This window comes from Anarhichas minor, unplaced genomic scaffold (assembly GCF_050575085.1).
Source record: "Anarhichas minor isolate MPS153535 unplaced genomic scaffold, ASM5057508v1 ptg000014l, whole genome shotgun sequence".
Classification (NCBI taxonomy): domain Eukaryota; kingdom Metazoa; phylum Chordata; class Actinopteri; order Perciformes; family Anarhichadidae; genus Anarhichas; species Anarhichas minor.
Genome location: NW_027466460.1, coordinates 12,680,658 through 12,702,750, shown reverse-complemented (window position 1 = coordinate 12,702,750; position 22,093 = coordinate 12,680,658). Strand labels below are relative to the sequence as shown.

Sequence of the window (22,093 nt, the reverse complement as noted above, 5' to 3'; positions counted from 1 at the left end):
TCTTCAAGATTGCACTTTACCATTACAACGATTTTCTCTCAACTTAACTTTTCGCCACGCTATAGGTCCTTAACATTATCTGATCAGAGCCGTTTGAGAAGTAGGATTTGCAAAGTTTGTGTAAAGAAAAAGTGCTCAAAATGTTATTTAATAAAATCTTCTTAAATTTGTGGTACATCATTATTTGCATTGCATATAAGGATCAAAACTACCAGTGGAATTAAATCAGTATGTATAAGTCACTTTGCAACACAAATAACGGACACACTTCAATAAACACTTCCCGACTCAACTGAGTCTAAAAGGCAAGAACATAGCTGAATTGTGAACAAAGAAAATGTGACCTTCCGGCCTATTCTATATATTCAAAATGGAGGCAGATGAGAAGTGAGCATGAACCTGTTAGAGGTGCGTGAGTTTCAGCGGTGCAGCCAACTCCAGGAGAAAAGGTGGAGGAAGGTGGTGGAGGCGTGGAAGGTGAGTGAATATGGTAGAACCTCACGCTTGGCCCACTGTGACTTTCACCTGTAAAAACAAAGTCACACGTTTTGTTTTTAACTTTAAAAATTGATATTTTCAAACATTTCAAATCAAGTAAATTAAGAAAGTATTTTACCTGGTAAGAAGTACAGTGGAGGTGTAGGTAAAAGCTCATCCTCTGTTGCTAATGACTCCATTTAACAATTTGATGATGTACACAGCAGAAAAATGAGTGAGAATCTGAATTTATTAGCAGCCAGCAGCAGTTCATTTGTAGGTATACCAGGTGCAATGGAGCGGTACTAATTGAAGTCTCCTCTGATTGGTTTGAGAACCTATTACCCACAAGGCAACAGCAGCATGATTTTAAAATGAGGCAGAAGTGAATTGGAGGTAATTGTTTGAAAAGCTGCACTACATTGCTACCTTAACTTATGTTTACTGCACATCAAATGGAGATTGCTCGCCTGTAATTCCTTTAATTTTAAAAGGTTTACATGTTGCCAAATTAATAAAATAGAATTTCAGGTGTGTGTTTTGGAGTGGCCTAAAGTTCATCATAACTAACTCTCTAGCAACCCATAAGTATATTGCCATAATAAAGCAGTGATCATACTCTCATTAGCAGGACACACATAACTGCACATCCCGGTCACAATACTTGTGGATTCCATTTCTGCTGTGAACTGAGCCGGCGCCAGCACAGGATGTAGAGGATAAGAACATGGCTAGATTATCTTTCTCGGGGGGCCCTGGAGCAAAAATTCGATTCTGAGCCCATATTTACCACCTGTTACTCCCATCCTCTGTGCATTTTGTACAGTATTCCATGATGAAATGGTACTTAATTCCAGATTTATATTAATTTAGACACAATGCACCCTTTAAGCCCAATCTTAATGCCCGTATCTGATATTCTTTACTTTTATTGGCAAATATGTGGCTTTCAGGCCCCCTGAGAATCAAGGAATTATTTCCCTTATCTCAGTGCATACTAGTTGTGAATTGTATAGGGTATTTGTCCACATCGTACACTAGATGGTGGTGTTTTGTAACTGGTTCGGACACTTTGAATGTTTCTATTTGAACCACTAGAGGCGCTCTTTCGCACTCGTCGTAGTGTGTGAGTGTGAGACGTCGGTGTGAACGAGGATCTTCAGTTGAATGTAACAGCTAGCGTGATGAGGCTAAGCTAGCTATCAGCCAGGCATCCAACGGGTTTTGCTGCCAAGTTTAACTGCCGGATGCTCCCCGGTCGTATCCTACTGGCCGTCTTGACATTTCCTCAACATTCCTGGACGAATTCGTGTCGACTGACCAGAGTCCGCGAATTCGGGTCCATTCCTAATCTAACCTTTTCCCCGCTAGCGTAACGTAGCTTGCCGGCTAACGAGAGTGCAGAAACTGACTGACGAGGTAAGTTAGCATGCGCCGCTAGCGGAATGTACGGCTAATGGTGTTAGCTGTCATTGAAAGTAAAGGCATCTCCTCCAAGGAAAACCCGAAGTCTGACATAGAAAAGGGAGGCCTCTCCGGTAAGCGTTTGGGTAGCAAAACGTCGATATATTTCCAGAAATGACCAATCTGGCTGCCAGGCCTATCTAACACCGGTGGGCACTAAGCTAGCAATTTGAATAACTTGCTAGTAATGTTTTGCTGTTAACGATTAACCGAGTGAGGCAACAAACTCAGTCAGTAATATGACAGTAGCTAGCAAAGAAAGTCAACTTCAGCTCGTAAAAGTGTTCAACTTGGCATGTCATGGTACAAAAATGTGAGACTATGGTGAATATCAGCTGTTAGCTTGGTTATATATTTTAAGCTAACGTTATTATTAGCTAACGTTAATTGAATGAGCCTTTCAATGTTTTGACTGATTGGGTTTAGTAAATGTACCCAAGTTAACTAATGGTAGTCGAGTAACGTTGCAATGTTGTTAACAGTTATATATGCTGTCATCTGTGGGGCTTTAAAGCTGGTGGAGTGAGAGTTCAGCTCAGCTGTTTGCTCAGGGTATGTGTGTGTGTCGCTTGTTGCTAAACTAAGTTTCGCTGTGTGACTTCGCAGAGTTCTACTTGAGGACCACACCCAGACAAGATGTCCCTTCATCAGTTTCTGTTGGAACCCATCACCTGCCACGCGTGGAACCGGGATAGGACACGTAAGGCTCAACAGTGCCCTCATTTATTTGAGAATACCATCACCAGCTTGTACACTACATACCAGTTAAGACATTGAGTTACAGGTTATGCGTTTGAAAACAAATGACAATGGCATGTTTAAGTGAACAGGAGTGCAACTTCAGCCACAAAAACATTATTGTTCCACTGTTTGTTTTCAGGATTTGTGAACTTGTACAAGTAGTTAGTCCAGTTTGGTATTTGGCAGATAGCAGAAACTGGTTCAGCATGTTTGTTATCTGTACTTGCATCCTGTTAACCTGCTGTTTTTGTTTTTATTGTTTTGTTTTTTTCTGCAGAAATTGCCATCAGTCCAAATAACCATGAAGTCCACATCTACAAAAAGAGTGGCAACCAGTGGGTTAAGACTCATGAATTGAAGGAGCACAATGGACACATAACAGGTATTTCTATGACTAAAACAATTGAACAAGTGTGACTGGAACTGTCATCAGCTCATGTCGACACAGACTCTGACTGCTCAATCTGTGTAAAAGCTTATTCAGCTCTAGAATGTGCCGTCGTAATTCACTTCATGATTGTTGCAACAGTCAGTCAGTCAGCTATTGCATCTCTCTGCGTTGTGTTGTAGGTATTGACTGGGCTCCCAAAAGTGACCGTATAGTGACATGTGGAGCGGACCGTAACGCCTATGTGTGGTCCCAGAAGGAAGGGGTATGGAAGCCCACGCTGGTCATCCTCAGGATCAACCGAGCCGCCACCTTCGTCAAGTGGTCTCCACTGGAGAACAAGTTTGCAGTTGGAAGTGGTGCTCGACTCATCTCCGTCTGCTACTTTGAGTCTGAGAATGACTGGTGAGACTATTTGTACAACCATTACATTTTTTGACACAAGATTACCGGCAAATTGATATTTCTGATTGTTTAACCATGTTTTGATTTGGGAGTATGACTGTTAATTTTTGCACTATAACATGTAGTGTGTTGTCACTTTTCTGAGGGCAGTATTGCAGTTAGATTGTGTTATTTATTTATTTATTTATTCTGTAAAAACAAATGCATTCACTGTTGCACTATTAGCGCAGGGTTGTGCTGTGGCGTGCGAATGTTGCTTGTATGGCCCATTTAATGGCTGTGTGGTGATGAATGTCTTTGTACTCCCTCACTGCAGGGTTCTCGGTTAAGTGATTTTCCACAGCTTTTTATTTTTTCTTCGGCATCCTCTGTGGTCCCCACCGTCACAGCCTAAAGCACTACCCACATTCACATGAATGGGAGGATTAGCGTTTTCGTCACAACGCCTGATTTAAACTAAATGTATACCTGTTTGTTGTCACCTGGTTTAAAACCAAAGTTCTGTATTTTCCAAAAGACTGATAAAGATCCAGTCCCAGGCTTGAAAGGTTCTCTTATTCTCAGCACTGCTCCAGTCTTCTGCTCATTGATTCAGTTTTTCCAGGCGTACAAAGTCTCTTCGTCTCTCAAACCAGGGCTGCCTGATTCTTAATCTTCATTTATTTTCTCGATGTGTTGTGTTAAATTGACAGCCGACAATAAAACAAACAGCTTAGTTTTGCTGAACTACACTCACAAATTGTTCATATTTGAAAAAATAACATTAGTATATCGGATTAATTGATTGAATCATTGAATTTATACATAATTATTAGATAGAAGTGCTGTGTTCATTCATATTTTAAGATATCTGTGCTTTTTCTAATGCTCCAGGTGGGTGAGCAAGCACATCAAGAAGCCGGTACGCTCCACCGTCCTCAGTCTGGACTGGCATCCCAACAACATCCTGCTGGCTGCTGGATCCTGTGACTTCAAATGCAGGTGAATGTCGTTAACAGTGAAACGAGTTGTGGGACAAGAGACGACGCTTAAATGATGAGAAGCCTGCCAACGTCCTCACTCACTCTTTTGCTTTCTGGTCTTTTTTTATTGCTTTCTCTCCCCCCCCTCCCCCTCCCTCTCTGGCCTCCAGGGTGTTCTCAGCCTACATTAAGGAGGTGGAAGAGAAACCCGGCCCCACACCCTGGGGCAGCAAGATGCCATTTGGAGCTGTGCTCGCAGAATTTGGAGGAGCGGGTCTGTATCTGTGCCTTTTTATATGTGATAATAACAAAAGCCTTTTCATACGACTGGAAGTAACCCATTGAACTAAACTAGATCTTCCTCTTTGTGTGTGTTAGGTGGAGGGGGTTGGGTCCACTCTGTCTCTTTCTCAGCGTCTGGTAACCGCCTGGCCTGGGTCAGCCATGACAGCACTGTCACTGTGGTGGACAGCTCCAAGACTGCCAGGTATATTCAATGTTTACTGGCATTACACTGCCTTTGATGCCGCAGTGTTTGTGAGATAAACAAAACCTTGAATTAATTTGTCAACTACATGATATAAGATGGCAAGATTAGTCAAGTATTAGTTACTATACTACAATATATGCTTTTATTTCTTCCACACGAACATAATGACATGCTGGTGTCGACAAATTGCCGGAGACATGAATAGACAGGGCGGGGATTGAGACTGTGCCAAAGAACTCAACACGTTCTCCCCGGAAACCTGCAGCGTAGGCAGCCCAGTTATTTCTGTGACAACACACCAATTTTGAAATAGTTTGTAGTTATGCTGCCTGTGTAATCTTTTTAAAGTACAGTAAAACCATCTGATTCTCAAGATGCTAATTCATTTGTGTGTTTAGTCCTTCACAGCTGAAGACGGACTTCCTTCCTCTCCTCAGTGTCATTTTTGTTTCAGAGAACAGTCTAGTAGCTGCGGTAAGAATACAACAGTTACTACATATTTCTATGTCCAAGTATACGGTAAGGAATGTAGATCTGTTGTGTGCGTCTTCAGGGCCACGACTGTTGCCCCATGCTGTTCCGGTGCGACGATGGTGGAGCGCTGACATTTGTGTCAAAGCTCGACCTCCCCAAGCAGAGTATCCAGAGGAACATCTCCGCCATGGAGCGCTTCAGGAACATGGACAAGAGAGCCACCACCGAGGACCGCAACACTGCCCTGGACACACTGCACCAGAACAGCATCACGTAAGTCACACGAACGGGAATCTATGAAGGGCAGGACGTGGAGTTTATCTTAAGACGCCTTCAAAACCTTTTTTTATTTTTGGTTTAGATATTTGCAGATGTTCAAAAATTTGGTAGTTGTTGGTGTAAACAGAAGGGACTTTGAATGTTTAATTCAATTTTCTGTAATGTAGAATAAATAATGAATGAGTCAATGTTGTGGTCACTTCGGGAGGCTGCTTTGGTGTTTGTGGCGACTACATATTAGAAACGCCTCACTGTACAATACAACAATAGAAGTCAACAGCACCACAGCCAACAATGTCTCTAAGACAATTTCAGCAAAAACTAGCGCTGTAACCTTCATGATGGTGGGATTGATTTGTTGCAGTCCAAAACCTCTGAATAGCCTGAACTTGTCTATTTAAACGTGACGTTGTGTTCTTTGTCTGATCCCTAGACAACTGTTTGGTTCTCTTAACTTAGCTTGAGCTGATGATTATACTGTGCAGCCATAGTTTACTACTGGAGCCCATTCGAATTCAAGCACTGATGATAATCGGATCCGTTCAGCTTCCTGTGTTTCCAAACGGGGAACAATTTTCTTTACTGAATGCTTCATCAAAGGTTTTGTTCATGGTGTTTCTTTATTTCATCTTGTTTTCTTTGTATGTTTATTTCAGGGACTGTATGATGTAGTTTTCTTTAAGGCTTAGTTAGAGATTTTGGGAAACCGGTTTGGGTGAGAAGCTAAATTTCACTTTCATATCTGCACATTAAATATGAAGCTGCTTAGCTTAGCTTAGCATAAAGTCTGTAATTGTGGGGGGGGGGCAAACTGCAATCATGCCTCTGTCCAAAGGTAATAAAATCCACATACCAGCACATCTATAGCTCACTGATTAACACCTTGTTTTCTCTGTTTTTATATCCCTACAAAAACTGAGGGGTAAAAACGACTCCACGTGTATGTTTTGTGTTGGTTGGGTGAATTTCCCATAATGAAATTGATTTTCTATATTACAACTCCTTCACCCTTTTTAAAACTGTCTTTATGTATCTTCATGTCTCGCCCTCAGCCAAGTGTCTATCTATGAAGGAGACAAACGGGATTGTCGCAAGTTCTGCACCACAGGCATCGATGGAGCGATGACCATTTGGGACTTCAAGGTACAAACACACATAAAATCAGCAATCCTCTTCAGAGATGAATTTTTTTCCCAGGTCTCTCGGCTCTAACTCTCTCTTGTGTGTTTTTCTGCGTCTACCTCCTCAGAGTCTAGAAGCTTCTATCCAGGGTCTCCGCATCATGTGAAGAAATCTTGTAAACGAATGAAGAAACGCAGCAGGCCTCACTTCTCCCCCTCCCTTCCTCCACCTCACCCCCTTCGCTCCTGCGACGCAGCCAGTAAACACACACACAACTGACCACCTAATGGAGTGTCTGCTGAAGCACTGATCAGACCATAACGCACTCTTATGGGTGTGTGCAAACACTCTCACACACGCACAAACACACACTAAAGTACACAAACAGGCATACACTACACACACTGAGCTGACGTGTGACATCACTGTTGATTTTTTTTTTTTGTTTTGTTTTTAAATGAAGGTTAACCAGGTGTCAAAGTGGGAAAAGGTCCTCTGACACGTATTAAAACGTGACGTGAAATGTGTGTTTTTATGTTCTCTAACCTCCTGTACCAAAAGTTGAACACTAAAAGGTGCGTTTTATCCAAAAGTCGGACTGTATTTCACCTGTAGATCAACCGCAACATGATCTCTGAATGCCAATGTTCAGTAGAACGGAGGACGTGATGCTTTACTTGCTGGCGTGCAGTAGATCTTCTCCAGCAGGTGAAGTCACTGTTTAGATTAGGACCCGGGTTATTGATATTCTGAGGTCATGTTGCTGGTTGGCTGTAGAGAGCTGTACAGGTTCTGATGGTGGAGAGAGAAAGCAGCTGGGCGGAGTCACGGCTGGCCAGCGCTAGGCTCTGTAGCTACTACACTAAAACCACACAAGATGGAGGATTTCTATGTAACCGATCATGAGGTAGACATGAAATAAAGATGAAGTACATTTAAAGTACACGACTCGCCTGTTCTCTTCCTTTGTCTTTGCCAGACTAGATACATTTAGTGGATTTGCAGTAGTAGTATATTTAATTTTTTTAATATGCATTCCATATTTGTTCTTGTGTGCCGTGCAGTTATTGTAACACTGTTGATGTTTGTTCATTGATCTCATGGTGCATTTATTACAGAAAGACTTAATTGACACAAGGAGGTAGCTGTAGAAGAAACCCTTGAAACTTCAGTCGAGCTTCAGGTTCATATCATTACTCTTCAACGCAGCCATGGATTTCTTTTGTTACTGTATTTTTAAAGCATGTTGAACAAGTCGAGGTGGTCACAGCCATTCTGGTGGCTCTGTGAGGCTGTACTACGGTACGGTACAGCTGTGCTCTGAAAGCTAATGTTAGCATGCTAACAAGCTCGCAATGGCAATGCTATCACGCTGGTGTTCCAACACCCACACCACTATACTATTTAGTATGCTAGAAAATATGCAGTCAAATGCAGTATGCAAAAAAATACCAGGATGTCTACTGCATCGGGTCACATTTTGCAGGCTTTATCTTACCCACAATCCTCTGTGCAGCGGATATGTGAGCAAGAGGGTTCAAGGTGCAATGTTAAAACAGAGGTTTTTTTGGAACACTGTTAATATGGTGGTGCTAGTAGATGATTGTAGATGGATGTGTGTGATTTAAGTGTGAACAACATTTTATGGCAATCCACCTAATTGTTGAGATATTTCAGTTTGGACCAAAGTGGTCGACTGACAGACCGACACCGCCATTCATCCTCAAACATTCAAACAACAAAATCAATGTATAAAGTTCCAGAGTAGACATTGTCACCAGTACATAAGTTCATATTTACAGTAACAAGGGTGCGTTTAAGGGTTACTTTCTCAGAAGTGCCATATTAATGTTGTTCTGTTGGCCTCTGCCTCCTTATGCAATCAAAACTTTAGTGGTGTTTATAATATAAATTGTCAGGGTCACATTCTATGGAGAAAAGTTACCAAAAAAATGAATAAAATTCAGCTGACTATAGTATATAGTAAGACATAATTAGCCCCGTTTGAACACCAGCCTGTTACACGCCCATAATGACGATCAATATAGAGTTCAGTTTTATGTGAGGAAACGCTTGCACGGAGTGAAAGTGTCTAAACCTAAGACAACATCCAAGTCTGATTTTTAAGAGAAAAGTGAGGGGATCTTTCGGTTAAAGCATGTAAACTTGGAGATAGGAAATCTGAACTGCTTAGATTATGGTAATATGACTCAAAATGCATTGAAAAAGCGGGAGCAAATCTTTTCTATAGTCAACTTTTTGCAGCTGACGCTTTCCTCCCCCCTTCTGCAGTTTAATCCCTCCCCTACTCCTTGTTCCTCTTTCTTTATGCAGAAGTGACCATATGGCCCTCCCCCTTCTTTTCCGTGTCTTTTATGCTTCTTTTCGCTTCCCCCTCAGTTTCTACTTCCTGCTTTTTGTAGAACATTGTATTGTGTTCATGCCCCTCCCTCTATTCTCCCCTTTTCCCTTTTGTTTCTCTCCTAAAATGAAAGGTTTGCTCACATTCTCCCCCATTTTTTGAACTGTTACACCCATTTTCTGCCTCAAGCGTGAGCCTGCATAAACTTCCTGTATGTCTCCCCTCCTGAGCTTCACTGTACCCTCCTCCACTTCCCCCTCTGACCTCTCCTCCCTCTCCTCAGCTCAGCTTCTCTCTTCCTGAGCTCACTCTGTCGTTGGCGTTCGCGTTGACTGGCCAGAGTCCGCGAGCTAAACACCCTCATCTTTATTTGATCCGCCGCCTTCCTCTGCCTCTCTCTTCTCCCTCACTCTCCATCTCTGCAGCTATTCACCCATTCATCTCTGTCCAACCCTCAGGGTAAGTAGCCTAGAAAATATTTAACAGTTGACCGAGTATGTTTAGACATGTCAGTAACACTAACTCACACACCCACGCGCACACTTTGTACGTGTACTGTATTTTCAGGGAAAAAGCTAAAAGTATGCAACAGGCACTCAAACCCACACACACTTACTTGAGCACAGAAACGTGGATGTTATGTCAGTAGTGCTTGTAAAATGACTGTGATGCAGATGCTTCTCTCTATTTCCTGGGTGTGTGCTCTAGCTATAAAGTTTGTTTGTGGATGTGTCTTACCCGTGATCTGCATCATTCCTCTCATGCCACTGAAAGTCTGGATTTCATTAACACAACCTGATCGAGATAAGTTCAGTGTGTCTTTCTGTGCACAGAGGGTTAAAAGCAGCTGCTTTTGTGTTATTTTTATTTCTCTTTTACCTCAAATAGTTTAGACCAACTCTTGATGAATGTGTCGTGATAAATAGTTTTGTACATTTAATTATCGTTCATAACTTTGTTCGTGTGTTTTCTCTCCTTCCTTACAACAAGAATCTTTTAACTTCTGTTTTTCTAGACGTGACCGTTATCTCCCAGCTCACCAGACGCTGGTTCCTCACAGCCCTTCCTGGTCTGGTTTCTAACATCTGATTGGCCATGGCGTACCATAGTTTCCTGCTGGAACCAATTAGCTGCCATGCCTGGAACAAAGATCGTACCCGTAAGTCTGCTCGCCGTCTGTGATTGGTCACCCGGGGCTTGTATTTCAGTAGCTCTGAGTCGTCTCCTCTCTAAACTGTCGTTTTATTCACAGACATCATGGAACATCTTGCTTCAACTAGTGTCTGTGCCAAAGAACAAATAGTGTAATAGTCAGAGGCTTGTGATTGGCTCCCAGGTGGTAGAAGGTATTTCCTGTTTCCTATAACAGTAAGGGTGGTGTCTGGGCCCTTTCAGAGAGGCTCTTGTGCTCCGTTAGCTGCAGGAAACTAATGCCATATTTGGCTGTTTTGATCAGCGCTTTGGTTTCTGGGCAAAGCGGACGTGTGGTCGAGTCATACAGTTGTAGTTTCACTCAGCTTGTAAGCTGAGCACTTCAAGTTTTCTCAGCTTGCAGGCTGAACACTCAGCAGAGAAAACAAAAATGCACACTAAAGCGCCCACACTGCTGCTTTTAAACAAACACTGCATCTGACTCATCTGCTGACTAAAACATGTGCAGGGTTTGCTACTACATTATGGGAAGGAAGGTTGCAGTTCTTGCGCATTGTCTATTTAAAGATACCATGTGTCTGTGTGCTGCCTGCGGGCAGATACATGCTGTATTTCTCTAGTTTCCTCTGTCGGCTGTTCGGTGTTCCACTCCACTGATCAGCCCCACAAACTTCTCCCTTCGTTCACTCTGTACTTAGTCCTCACGCTGATGAATTTCCTGTTTACATGTTTCACTGACTTGCAGTACTTTAATGTGTTTCCTCAGAGATCGCCCTGTGCCCCAACAACCATGAGGTCCACATCTACAAGAAGGATGGGACCAAGTGGAACAGGATCCACGAGCTGAAGGAGCACAATGGGCAGGTGACAGGTGAGACACGGTCACACACTCAGTAATTTACTTTAAGAACCTTTTTATTTGTTTTCCACAAAGTTAAGAGACGTTCAAGTAAAATCCTATGCTACTTGAGCATGTTAAGTAGCAACGTGGTTTGGTATGTGAGTCCACTATTTGAGTCCAGTGACTGTCTTGCATTTCCTAAACGTGTTTCAAAATGTCTCCTCTCCTCTCCAGTGGTACTTAATTAACAGAGTGGAGGATTTAAAGAAATACTTAATTTTGGGTAATATACTTATTTTCCCTCTTGTCGAGATAGACGAGAACATCAAAACCACTTTCTGACTGTACAGTAGGTATGAAGCTGGAGCCTGGTAAGCGTAGCTTAGCACAAAGACTGAAAACGGAGGGAAACAGTTAGCCTGGCTGTGTCCAAAGGGGACCAGCTATTTCTGAAACTCTCCAACTAACAGGTTAGATCTCGTATCTTGCAGTTTTAATCCGTACAAGTGCATGCAAAAATTACACATTGTTGGTGAATGGGCCGTCCTATTTCTCACTGTTTCCAGTCTTTGTTTTAATATAAGCTAATCATATTAGCATACGGACGTTAAAGTGGACCTTTAAAGACCCATTAAATTTTTTTTCCATCTTCCATCTCACTTCTTAAAAAGTAAAAGCCCTTGCAATGTGTCTCTTACACACAATTATTATTAGTTTATGTGGGAGAGTTGCTCTTCCAATAGTTCTTGAACTAATGTAATTAGTTAAAAAATATCTCCTCATGTGCCCCGTGGTCGGAAAGCGAATTCCCAAAAATGTCAAACTATTCCTTTAAATATATACTATGATGCAACCACATAGATTAAGATAAGAGTTTCTTTCTCCTGCAGGCATCGACTGGGCTACAGACAGTAACCGTATAGTTACTTGCGGAGCGGACCGTAACGCCTATGTGTGGACCCTAAAAGAGGGCTCATGGAAGCCCACCCTGGTCATCCTCAGGATCAACCGCGCCGCTCGCTGCGTCAAGTGGTCACCACAAGAGAACAAGTTCGCTGTAGGCAGCGGCTCGCGCCTCATCTCCATCTGCTACTTTGAGCAGGAAAACGACTGGTGAGGTTCTCGAAAGATAGATTCGTGCATGAAAAGGGTGCATTTGATTATTATGAACCAACACGCTTCTAGCATATTTAATTTAATTTATGTTATTTAAAGGTGGGTGTGCAAGCACATCAAGAAGCCGATCCGCTCCACCATCCTGAGTCTGGACTGGCATCCCAACAACGTCCTGCTGGCTGCTGGATGCTGTGACTTCAAATGCAGGTATGAGTGAATCAAAAGGGGTGTGCAAATGTGTAACTACACTTATGAGGACCTCTTTGCCTCCTTCTGTCTTCCTTCTATCTTGTTCACATCTCGACCCCTCTCGCCCACAGGGTGTTTTCCGCCTACATAAAGGAGGTGGAGGAGAAGCCCGGTCCCACCTCCTGGGGCAGCAAGATGCCGTTCGGGGAGATGTTGTTTGAATCTGGCGGGTCTGGAGCAGCAGGTGAGACCACAGCTGGAGGTTGGGTGCACAGCGTCTGCTTCTCACACTCCGGCAACCGCCTGGCCTGGACCTCCCACGACTCCACGGTGTCTGTCGCAGAGGGAGGCAAGACCGGCACGTAAGAGAGGGCGGGGCTGCATACTTGTGTGTATGTGTGGGTGTTTGTATGCACTCTGACCTTTTGTCATGACTCCGCAGGGTGAACAGTCTGAACTCTGAGTCTCTTCCTTTGCTGTGTGTCACCTTCATCACTGAGAACAGCTTAGTAGCAGCTGTAAGTATTCAACACATTAACACAACAGCCAACACATTTCAGCCGTGAGCCTTCAAATAAACCCAGAGTTAATCAACCAATGTCACAATATGGCGGCTTTGCTGTTTTTGGTGGAAACTCCCCTCTGAATAGAATATAGGATGAATTCACAGAGAGCTTTTTTCCCCTGAGTTTTATTGCAATAACTAAGGTTCACATTTGTGGAACTCTCACCTCGCCGAGCTGGAAAGAATGAGAGCTACTGAATGAAGCTTAGATAAAGAACTCAAAACTTCAGGTGAGGAATTTAAATGTGACAGAGAGAACCCTTAATTGTTATTTATTTAATTGTATATCCCAGTCTGTCAGTATGAATATGCTCCAGTTACCACCAACTCTCTGAAGACTCAGAATAGTTTTATTTTTAAATATTAGTGCTGATCTTTGTGAATTGGACCGTATTTGCAATGAGGCTTGAGACGATTTTTCTAAAGATGTTCGACTTCATTTAAATACGTTCAAATAGCACAGGAGGAGCACTGAAGCCGTCTTTGCTTGGCAGCACAGTTATTGGTGCATTTCACCCTTTGCGGGTGCTTTGAGTATTACACAGTTTCTGGCTGCAAAAGCCGTGCAGTCCTTTTGTGAAATCGCTCCTGAGGGTATTGTATAGCAGTGCATTGTATTGCTTGTGAAGAATGTGTTATTTCTTCTTCTTTCAGAAGTTACATAGTCTTGCTTTAAAGCCACTATGTGTATAGCTTCACTTTGGCACCTCACAGTGGTGATATAAAAAAAAAAAAGACGGGGACACATCACCAAAATACTTTGAAAGACTCTACACAAAATGGCTTTGAGCTTTCGAGCTATAACTGGATATAAAAACAAACTCACGAGCGATATCCAGTCTCATATTACCGTACTGATGTTATCCACACAGAACATCTTTCAGCTCTTCCTCATGTGTTTCTGCTCCTCCAGGGCCACGACTGTTACCCGGTGCTGTTTGTGTACAACGGGGCCAAAACCAGCCTGACATTTGGTGGCAAGCTGGACGTTCCTAAGCAGGCGGCCCAGAAGGACATCAGTGCCATGAAACGTTTCCAGAACCTGGACCGTCGGGCCTCAGAGACCCAGAGCACCGAGAAGGACCTGAACTCCCTGCACAAGAACAGCATCAAGTGAGGAGTAGAGAAATAAACAAACATTCTTATTTAAAGACCGCCTCTTCATCATCATCATCATCCTCTGTTAAACAAGCAAGCTTTATTTGTAACATCATAACTGCACAGAGTTTGACTTGTCTCAAACTATATTGCAGCCAAATCTCAGTGCTGGAAGGAGGACGAAACCAGTGCACCAAGTTCTGCACCACCGGCATGGATGGAGGAATGAGCATCTGGGATGTCAAGGTAACACACACACACACACACACACACATTGCACAGATTATACAAGAATACACTGATATGGTCAAATGTGTATTTGTGTCTTATTTAGGGGCTGGGTATTGGAACTCGATACCTTTTAAGGTGTTGACCGTAATAATTCAGTAATATCTAGTATCAAAACTTTTCCAGTCAAACAAATATATATAGCATATTTCATGTAGTTGGCAGTGAAGCGTGCTGAGATGCCACTAAATGTTTGAAAGTATGTCTATACCCACACGCCTGTGGCGTCTGATAAAAATAAATCTGGTGGTGATGGCATTTTATGCAACTGAATGCTTCAAATCACATAATGGGTATGGAATAAAATAAAAAAAGGTATCAAATGAAGCACACTAGTATCGGTATCCCTTTAAGGGTACTGGCGTCGTTACTTTTAAATGATACCCAGCCCGAATAGTGTTCTGTTGACATGCTGTTTTCCAAGATAATATGATAATATATCTCGTTCTTTTTTTTTTTTTTTTTTTCAGAGTCTGGAGTCTGCAATGAAGGATTTAAAGATAGTCTGAACCGAAGATTACATCACTCCGCCGGACGTATATTAGCTTCTGGAGATATGAAGGAAAACTGCTGCCTTATTACTCAAAGCTTCTTGGCCTTTTTTTAATCAGGTATTTTCTATACAAATGAAACGACCGGACTCGAGTCACACAGTGTTTGTAATCCCTCTGAAGCTCTTTGCTGAGCTTGTTAAACTCAACACTGTGTACAGAGGGACTGGCCACAGGTCTGCAAACGGTGCTTTATGAGTTCGGTAACTATAATCACAGACAGCTCCATCTGAGCTGAATGCTTAAAGCAGGAATTTTATATTAATCATGAAGAAAGGCTACAGTGTGTGTTTAAAGCTTATGCTGGTCATAATATGCATTTAATAAACAATTGCTGTTACAGTGCTCAACAAATGCGTGGTTCATTACAGGTGTGTCACATCGCTTATTGTTTTGGGGAATCTGGAGGTTTTAACAACATGAGGAAGCTCATTCTTCTTAGAAACAGCAGTTGAGAACTGATTTGTTGCAGAGATGCTCAGAATCATGTGAAGTTTGAACAGATCAGACGTTCCTTATGAAGACCATGTGATGTGGTCAAAAGCTCAGTACATGAGAGTTCACATTGTTTTGTCAACCTAAAGAAGACTTTTTATTCTGTATTGACACAAAAATTACACATGGATGAAAACAAATAGTAAAGACATTTAACAATGTAACGCAACAGTTCAGTGAAATGAGATGCATGGCTTGTCAAAAAGGTAATTGTTAGTTGTGTGGCATAACTTAAACACAGTATGGAAGAAGAAAACTAACAAAAGAGCCCAAAATGTACGCTTTAGATTTCAAAACTGTGATTAAAATGTAATGTCAATGTAATAGTCGGGTTCAAAGTAAAGAAGGTGTGGCTGAGTTTGAACATAGGCACTGTTGCTTTCTAACTTTGCTAATAAGACACTGTCCCAACCGACCCCGCCCTCCCCTGTACAGAATTAGTGGCTTCTAGAGCTTTCCAAAATGTTTAAAATAAGTGAGAAATAAAATAAATGTACAAAAGGGGAACAAAGGGTCGTGGGCCTAACAGAAATATCAACAGCTGTAAATTAGCGATAACAAAATTAGGAGGATATATTTTGTGTAAAATTCTGAAATACAGTATTTCTAAGGTAAGCCAAGCCCTTCTCCAGTTTGTTTAGCCCAATCGTCAATCGATAACCCAGATGACATCACTATGACATCATCGGGGGTTAGTTTTTTCCGTCTTGACCAATAATATATAAACTGTTTCACTAACCAGGATTAATGAATTGACCCACGTGCCCCTCCAAGTAGTGTGTCTCTTTACCTGAGAATAATAATAAAACGCAAAACAATCATATATCTTCAACCGGCCTCCAACTCCGTGCCTTCATCGCCACCTGAAGGTAGAGCCGGGAACTGCACGTACAACAACAAATCGGTAAATCTCCTCAGCCACGAATCGGTCCCTGAGAAAATGATGTGGCATCCTTCAGTGATGAAAAACCTCACCGAGTCGTGATGAGGTGAACCGGCGGCTGGAGCTCCAGCAGAGACGGACAGAGAGAGGGAGGGAGACAGAGAGAGGGGGAGAGACCACCAGCATCTCCAACATCACCACTGTGCAGGGAAAGCGGCCGTCCCCTCAGAGAGACCATCCCCGACGCCCACACTTCCGGACTGGAGCCTCTGGAGGCAGCTGGGTCGGGATGCATCCGTCTCCCGGTGCCGCTTGAGATGAGGATTCAGGACGACGTCCTCCCCGGTGAAACGACGATGCTCGTTACGTTACATTAGACCTGCCCGTTACGACCGGATCAGAAGTGATCGGCGCGTTATTCGCTGCACACTCAAGAGGGGATTCGGGCTTTAGCCAATACTGTCTGTCTGCTGTCAACTGTTGCTTATTTCCACTGTAAATGAATCTTATAAGGTAGGTGAGATCATTTTTTATATCCCGCTGATAACACAAAGAAAAATGAATCATATTGGTACCTGATGGAGGATGAGGATGCAGAGGATGAAGGGTTTGGGAACGAGCTGTTTAAAACAAAATTAAAAAGTCAACGTTTACATTTCAACATATCTTGTGACTGATGATGTGATGATTGTGCAGCTCTGGGTTTATCTGCCTGACAAGCATCATTATTAGACACACACACACACACACACCTGCCAAGTCCCTCTTCCTCCTCCTCCTCGTCCTCATCATCATGTCGCTGTCTCCTCTGTATTTTTTCCTTTCTGTCTGCACAGTCTTTCTTGCAACACACAATGGGCCACGCAAACGCACATCCTCTCTTATAATTGAACTTACACATGAAAGAAAACAGAGTCTGGCTCCAGGTTGTCATGGATGTGCTTCACAATAGGAAGAGGTCAAACAGAGCAGACCAGGGCTGCAGCTGAATTGTATTCACAACCAGTTAATGTGCTGATTGCTTCCTCGATTAATCGATTGTTTGGTGTGTAAAATATCAGACAATTGTACATAATGTCCATCACACAGAGCTAGGGTGACATCTTCAAATGTCTTATTTTCCAAAGCCTAAAGATATTCAGTTTACACTGATATAAAATAAAAAATAATCAGCATATCTAAGATGCTGGAAATCAGCATGTTTGTGGTATTTCTTCTTGAAAAATTAAATTCTTAAAGTAGTTAGATAATCGTAATTATGTTTGTTTATTTGCTAAAATCATTCACACTTTTACACGAGACCTCAAACTATTAATGGATTTGTCAATGGACAAAAAATGACTAAAAACTATTTCTCAAAGTTGGTTAATTGTTACAGTTGTTTAATCAAGGAAACATTAAAAATATTCTGTGTTGATCAAGCTTTTCAAATGTGAAAATGTGCTGCTTTTCTGTGTTTATACAGTTTAAAATTAATCAAAAACATTACTGACAGATTAATCAATAATGAAAATAATCTATTTGATATCATTTTTACACCGAAACACGCAATGAAGTCCACTAGAATATACAATTACAACTAATGGATATTTCCACTTTCTTTAGTTTAATAAATTAATTGTCGCCTTTAAAACATCAGATCATGAAACATGACTTTCACAACGTCCCACAGCACCAGGTGAACCCAAACATATTTCATTTATAATGATATGCAGCGATTATAAAAGCAGCAAATCCTTACATTTGAGAAGCTTGAACCAGACATTTTTGACTGTGACTTAATCGATCAATTTATTATTAAAACGGTTGCTGACTAATTTTCTATCTGTGGACTAATCAATTATTTGACTAATTGTTTCAGCTCTATACTAGAAAGTTCTTTTTTTTTTCACCGGTTTCCTCTTTTTTTATACTTGATATACTGACACACAAAGAGTCGGACTAGCTGGACCATAAAACAGGCTGTAAGGTTAATTCATGTTCACCGTTAAGCGGACGGAGGTTTTGGTCTTCACGGTTCAATAAGACAATGAGAGCGTTCCGTCTGTCCGTCCTGCTGTCGTATGAGAAGAGTTGTCCTGATGCTTCCGCAGCTCTACTCCTCTCTGTCCACTTAGTGTGTCTCTCTGCCTGGCCTCTGGCCTGGTAATTATCAGCCAGCTTGATAAAGTCATTAATGACCCGGCCAAGCCTGCTGGGCCTGGCACTGACAAACACACACACACACATACCACACACCAAAGAGAGAGAGTTAGTCTCGTGAGGCCAGTCTTGGATGCAAAGCGAGGAAGCCTTTTATTTGGGACAGGACGGTGTTTTTTTTCTGGGCTGGGTCAGTTAGTATTAATAACTCTGAAAGAGTGTCACTCTAAAACCAGCTGCTTCAGGAACAGGAGCAAAATGCAGAAAGAAACATGTTTGTTAAGACATGTTTTAACCGTTGTCTATATGTTTCCATCCTCCTTCAGTTTTACCTGCTGATCAGCAATTTAAAAAGGTTTAAAACAGGTGACGCGTAGGAGGAGAACATCATGTTCTACCGTTTCACACTGTTGCACAACACAGAAATATAGAGTGGACAGATCTCAGGGTGATACCCCTCCACTTGGACTGAAACATTTGAAATTGTTTAGGAAGAATGTTATCTTTTTCCCTGAGAAGATGGCACATAAATAAGTATGGATGTAGGTTATATGTTTGTAATATATGTATAAGTATGGATGATGCTGTTAGGAGGTTTATCTTTTATCTTTGGCTGAAACATCTTAAGGTTCGAAAGAAAGAACTCATTGTCCTATGCTCAAAAATTCAAAATATATATATGAATTTTTAATTTGAGTGGTATTCCCTTTGATGGCTCCCTGTTTCTTATTTTGAGTCCCACCAATCTTAGAACTATGTGTGTGTGTGTGTGTGTGTGTGTGTGTGTGTGTGTGTTAGAAATAGATGGAGACATTGCTATATCTAGGTCTCTTATGAAATCTGGCTCTGCAAGATGCAGCATAAAAGTAGGGAGGGTTTGTGAGTGAATGTGTGTGTGTGTGTGTGTGTGTGTGTGTGTGTGTGTGTGTGTGTGTGTGTGTGTGTGTGTGTGTGTGTGTGTGTGTGTGTGCATGGACGCCTTTGTCCATTTGCCTTCCTGCATGTTAATTTAATTGTCGGGAAGCAGAGAGGAAACATGGTCGGGGAGCAGGAGAGGAAGATGGGAGAGATGAGCGAAGAAAGAAACGAGGAGTTTTCTGGTGTGGGAAGAAAAAAAAAAAAAGAAAGAAAAAAAGACAATCCCTGCTCGGTGGTTTCCATGACAACAGTGACATCACTGATGGGGTTGCTACCTCCTGAGCTGTTCTATGTTTGTTTGGGCGTCTGTTCAAAGGGAGTATATATAAATATATGTGTGTCTGTGTGTGTTTGTTTGTGTGTGTGTGTGCGTGTGTGTCGTGTGTAAATATGAATATGCAGGAATATCTGTACATGTGAATTGTTCATGAACGAGATCGTCGGGACAAACCCGCCGTCGGTTCAGTCGGTCCGCGGTTACCCACTGTTGCCAGGCAACTGCAGTCATGGCAACAAGTTGAAGCGTGATCTCGTGTTGCTAAGCAAGAGGGACAGGATGGGTGAGATTTTTATGAAATGGATACAAATATTGGAAGGTGTTATCTTCTGTATCTATTTGTTTTGTTTTAAAGAGTAGAATTACAACATGAACGTCCTCCTTATGTGATTTTGTTGCTTTCCAGTTTGCGTGTTTCCCTGCTGGTGTACGTGCTTGTGTTCAATTTTAGATTTCAGTTCAGATATTAAACATTTCATGGCGATGCATCAACTTAAACCCGGTGATTTTCTGATGATTCCAGGTTTATGAACAACCGTGTTCCTCCTAACAAGAGATACCAGCCCACAGAATATGAGCATGCTGCCAACTGTGCCACGCATGCGGTGAATGCACACACACACACATACACACACACACACACACACACAGACCACAGAAGGTGATCATTAACAAATTACACACTCAGTGAAAACAGGAGAAAAATACAGCACTATGACATAACAGACCAATGAGAGACTATGCCAGGTTCTTTTTTAAAACTACACCTATGCTCAAGATTTCACTTTTATCCTGCATGTTTATCTGTTTGTCTGTCTGTAACTCATGTTTCATTTGTGTGATTAATTCATCTAGTTATGGATAATCCCCAGCCTGCTGGGCAGCTCCGTGTTGCACTTCCAGTCGGAGGACCAATGGGAGCGTCTGTCGGCCTGGGTGTACGGGGCGGGGCTCAGCTCGCTCTTCATCATCTCCACCCTCTTCCACACTGTGGCCTGGAAGAAGAGCCATCTGCGGTACAAAAGCACAGTCACACACACACCCACATACACACACACACACAATACTTGGACTGAATTGTAACACTGCTGCTGATATTTATGGTTAAAAGATGTAAGAGGACACTGAAAAGCTTCCTGCATGGCCCCTTTCACTTCAGAGACACACCAGAACAAATATGCATATCCCTGCACTCCAGATTTGTTTTTGATAATTAAAACACACTGATGCTACATGTATAAACAGTGTCACTCAGTTGTCATGAGGCTGTTTGGTCTCTCTCTTCAGGTCTGTGGAGCACTGTTTCCACATGTGTGACAGGATGGTGATCTATTTCTTCATTGCTGCCTCCTACGCCCCTTGGTAAACAAACTAGCCTGCTTCATATATATGCGTATTTGTCTGTTTTATATACCGTGTTTGTAGTCATGTGTTCCTGTTCCATGCCTCAACAGGCTGAACCTGCGGGAGCTGGGTCCCTGGGGGTGTCACATGCGCTGGCTGGTTTGGGTCATGGCCTCTTTTGGAACCACCTACGTCTTCTTCTTCCATGAGAGGTCAGTTCATATGTTCATTTGTTTATTTTTATCAATGTTGGACTGTCTCTCTATTTAAGTTGAAAACTCAGAAATAGCCAGTAAGTGGGACATTGAGTTGAGACTTAAGAGTTAAGACACATGCTGAATTATTCCTCTTTGTGTCAGGTATAAGATCACGGAGTTGATCTGCTATACGGTGATGGGAGTTTTTCCTGCCCTGGTCATCCTCTCAATGGTGAGCATTTAGTCTTACCTGCAGTCTTTGAGTTTTCTTATTCATTTCCTCATTGTAATGTGTTTAAAAGTTAAACGTAATGAGATGTCTGCTTCTTTACAGCCGGAGCAGTCGGGATTGTGTGAGCTTCTGGTGGGCGGAGCCTGCTACTGTCTGGGGATGGTCTTTTTTAAAAGTGATGGCATCGTCCCATTCGCTCATGCCATTTGGCACCTGTTTGTAGCTATGGGAGCGTCCATACACTACTACGCCATCTGGAAGTACCTTTATGCCCAGCCACCCAATCAGGTCCAGACATCCAGATGACATCAGGGCTGAACTCACAGGAAGTCACTCCTGTGTTTGAGCAACTTTAAGGGGATGATCCGAGCTGTGTCCAAATTCATAGGCAGCTTCCTTTGGCTGAACCTCCTCCCCCGAATAAACAGTGACAAAAACTAACGGTGCATTTAGGTGATCCTTGTCAACTCGTAAAGCAAAAGAACGACAAAAACATGTTCATCAGCAAAGTTGCAACACGTCTAAGAGTCTACAGCCATGCTAGCTGCTCTGTTCAGATGTAGTCTTTTCAATTCAATTCATCGCGAGGGAGAAATGAATGTCTGTACTGAAACTAATTGCATGGCAATCCATCCAATTGT

General features: G+C 42.3%; 3 protein-coding genes across 3 annotated transcripts; all 3 read left to right on the top strand.

Moving 5' to 3' along the window:
* Positions 1-1,605: 1,605 nt before the first annotated feature.
* On the top strand, positions 1,606-7,742 carry arpc1a (actin related protein 2/3 complex, subunit 1A). Its single transcript, XM_076091544.1, has 11 exons — positions 1,606-1,896; positions 2,548-2,641; positions 2,960-3,064; positions 3,253-3,475; positions 4,349-4,456; positions 4,608-4,711; positions 4,816-4,924; positions 5,326-5,401; positions 5,481-5,674; positions 6,733-6,823; positions 6,930-7,742. The coding sequence occupies exons 2-11, from the start codon at positions 2,578-2,580 to the stop codon at positions 6,966-6,968; spliced, it is 1,113 nt and encodes a 370-aa protein (XP_075947659.1). The 5' UTR covers positions 1,606-1,896; positions 2,548-2,577; the 3' UTR covers positions 6,969-7,742.
* A 1,697-nt stretch (positions 7,743-9,439) lies between these two features.
* On the top strand, positions 9,440-15,318 carry arpc1b (actin related protein 2/3 complex, subunit 1B). The gene is made up of 10 exons (XM_076091543.1): positions 9,440-9,623; positions 10,180-10,323; positions 11,083-11,187; positions 12,048-12,270; positions 12,373-12,480; positions 12,594-12,824; positions 12,905-12,980; positions 13,941-14,140; positions 14,281-14,371; positions 14,884-15,318. The coding sequence occupies exons 2-10, from the start codon at positions 10,260-10,262 to the stop codon at positions 14,920-14,922; spliced, it is 1,137 nt and encodes a 378-aa protein (XP_075947658.1). The 5' UTR covers positions 9,440-9,623; positions 10,180-10,259; the 3' UTR covers positions 14,923-15,318.
* Positions 15,319-16,841: 1,523 nt separating this feature from the next.
* Positions 16,842-21,758, top strand: LOC142950031 (monocyte to macrophage differentiation factor 2-like). The gene is made up of 7 exons (XM_076091940.1): positions 16,842-16,855; positions 20,203-20,284; positions 20,535-20,695; positions 20,967-21,041; positions 21,134-21,235; positions 21,383-21,452; positions 21,555-21,758. Exons 1-7 carry the CDS (start codon positions 16,842-16,844, stop codon positions 21,756-21,758), a joined length of 708 nt encoding a protein of 235 aa, XP_075948055.1.
* The last annotated feature ends 335 nt before the right edge of the window (positions 21,759-22,093 follow it).

Bases quoted from the DNA above. Each gene is read 5' to 3' on its own strand.
- arpc1b (XM_076091543.1), top strand. From the start codon at position 10,260: ATGGCGTACCATAGTTTCCTGCTGGAACCAATTAGCTGCCATGCCTGG. The intron at 12,481-12,593 runs GTATGAGTGAAT...TCTCGCCCACAG, and splicing joins TGCTGTGACTTCAAATGCAG to GGTGTTTTCCGCCTACATAA. The intron at 12,981-13,940 runs GTAAGTATTCAA...CTGCTCCTCCAG, and splicing joins AGAACAGCTTAGTAGCAGCT to GGCCACGACTGTTACCCGGT.
- arpc1a (XM_076091544.1), top strand. From the start codon at position 2,578: ATGTCCCTTCATCAGTTTCTGTTGGAACCCATCACCTGCCACGCGTGG. The intron at 3,476-4,348 runs GTGAGACTATTT...CTAATGCTCCAG, and splicing joins TTTGAGTCTGAGAATGACTG to GTGGGTGAGCAAGCACATCA. The intron at 5,402-5,480 runs GTAAGAATACAA...GTGCGTCTTCAG, and splicing joins AGAACAGTCTAGTAGCTGCG to GGCCACGACTGTTGCCCCAT.
- LOC142950031 (XM_076091940.1), top strand. The intron at 21,042-21,133 runs GTAAACAAACTA...ATGCCTCAACAG, and splicing joins GCTGCCTCCTACGCCCCTTG to GCTGAACCTGCGGGAGCTGG. The intron at 21,453-21,554 runs GTGAGCATTTAG...GCTTCTTTACAG, and splicing joins CCCTGGTCATCCTCTCAATG to CCGGAGCAGTCGGGATTGTG.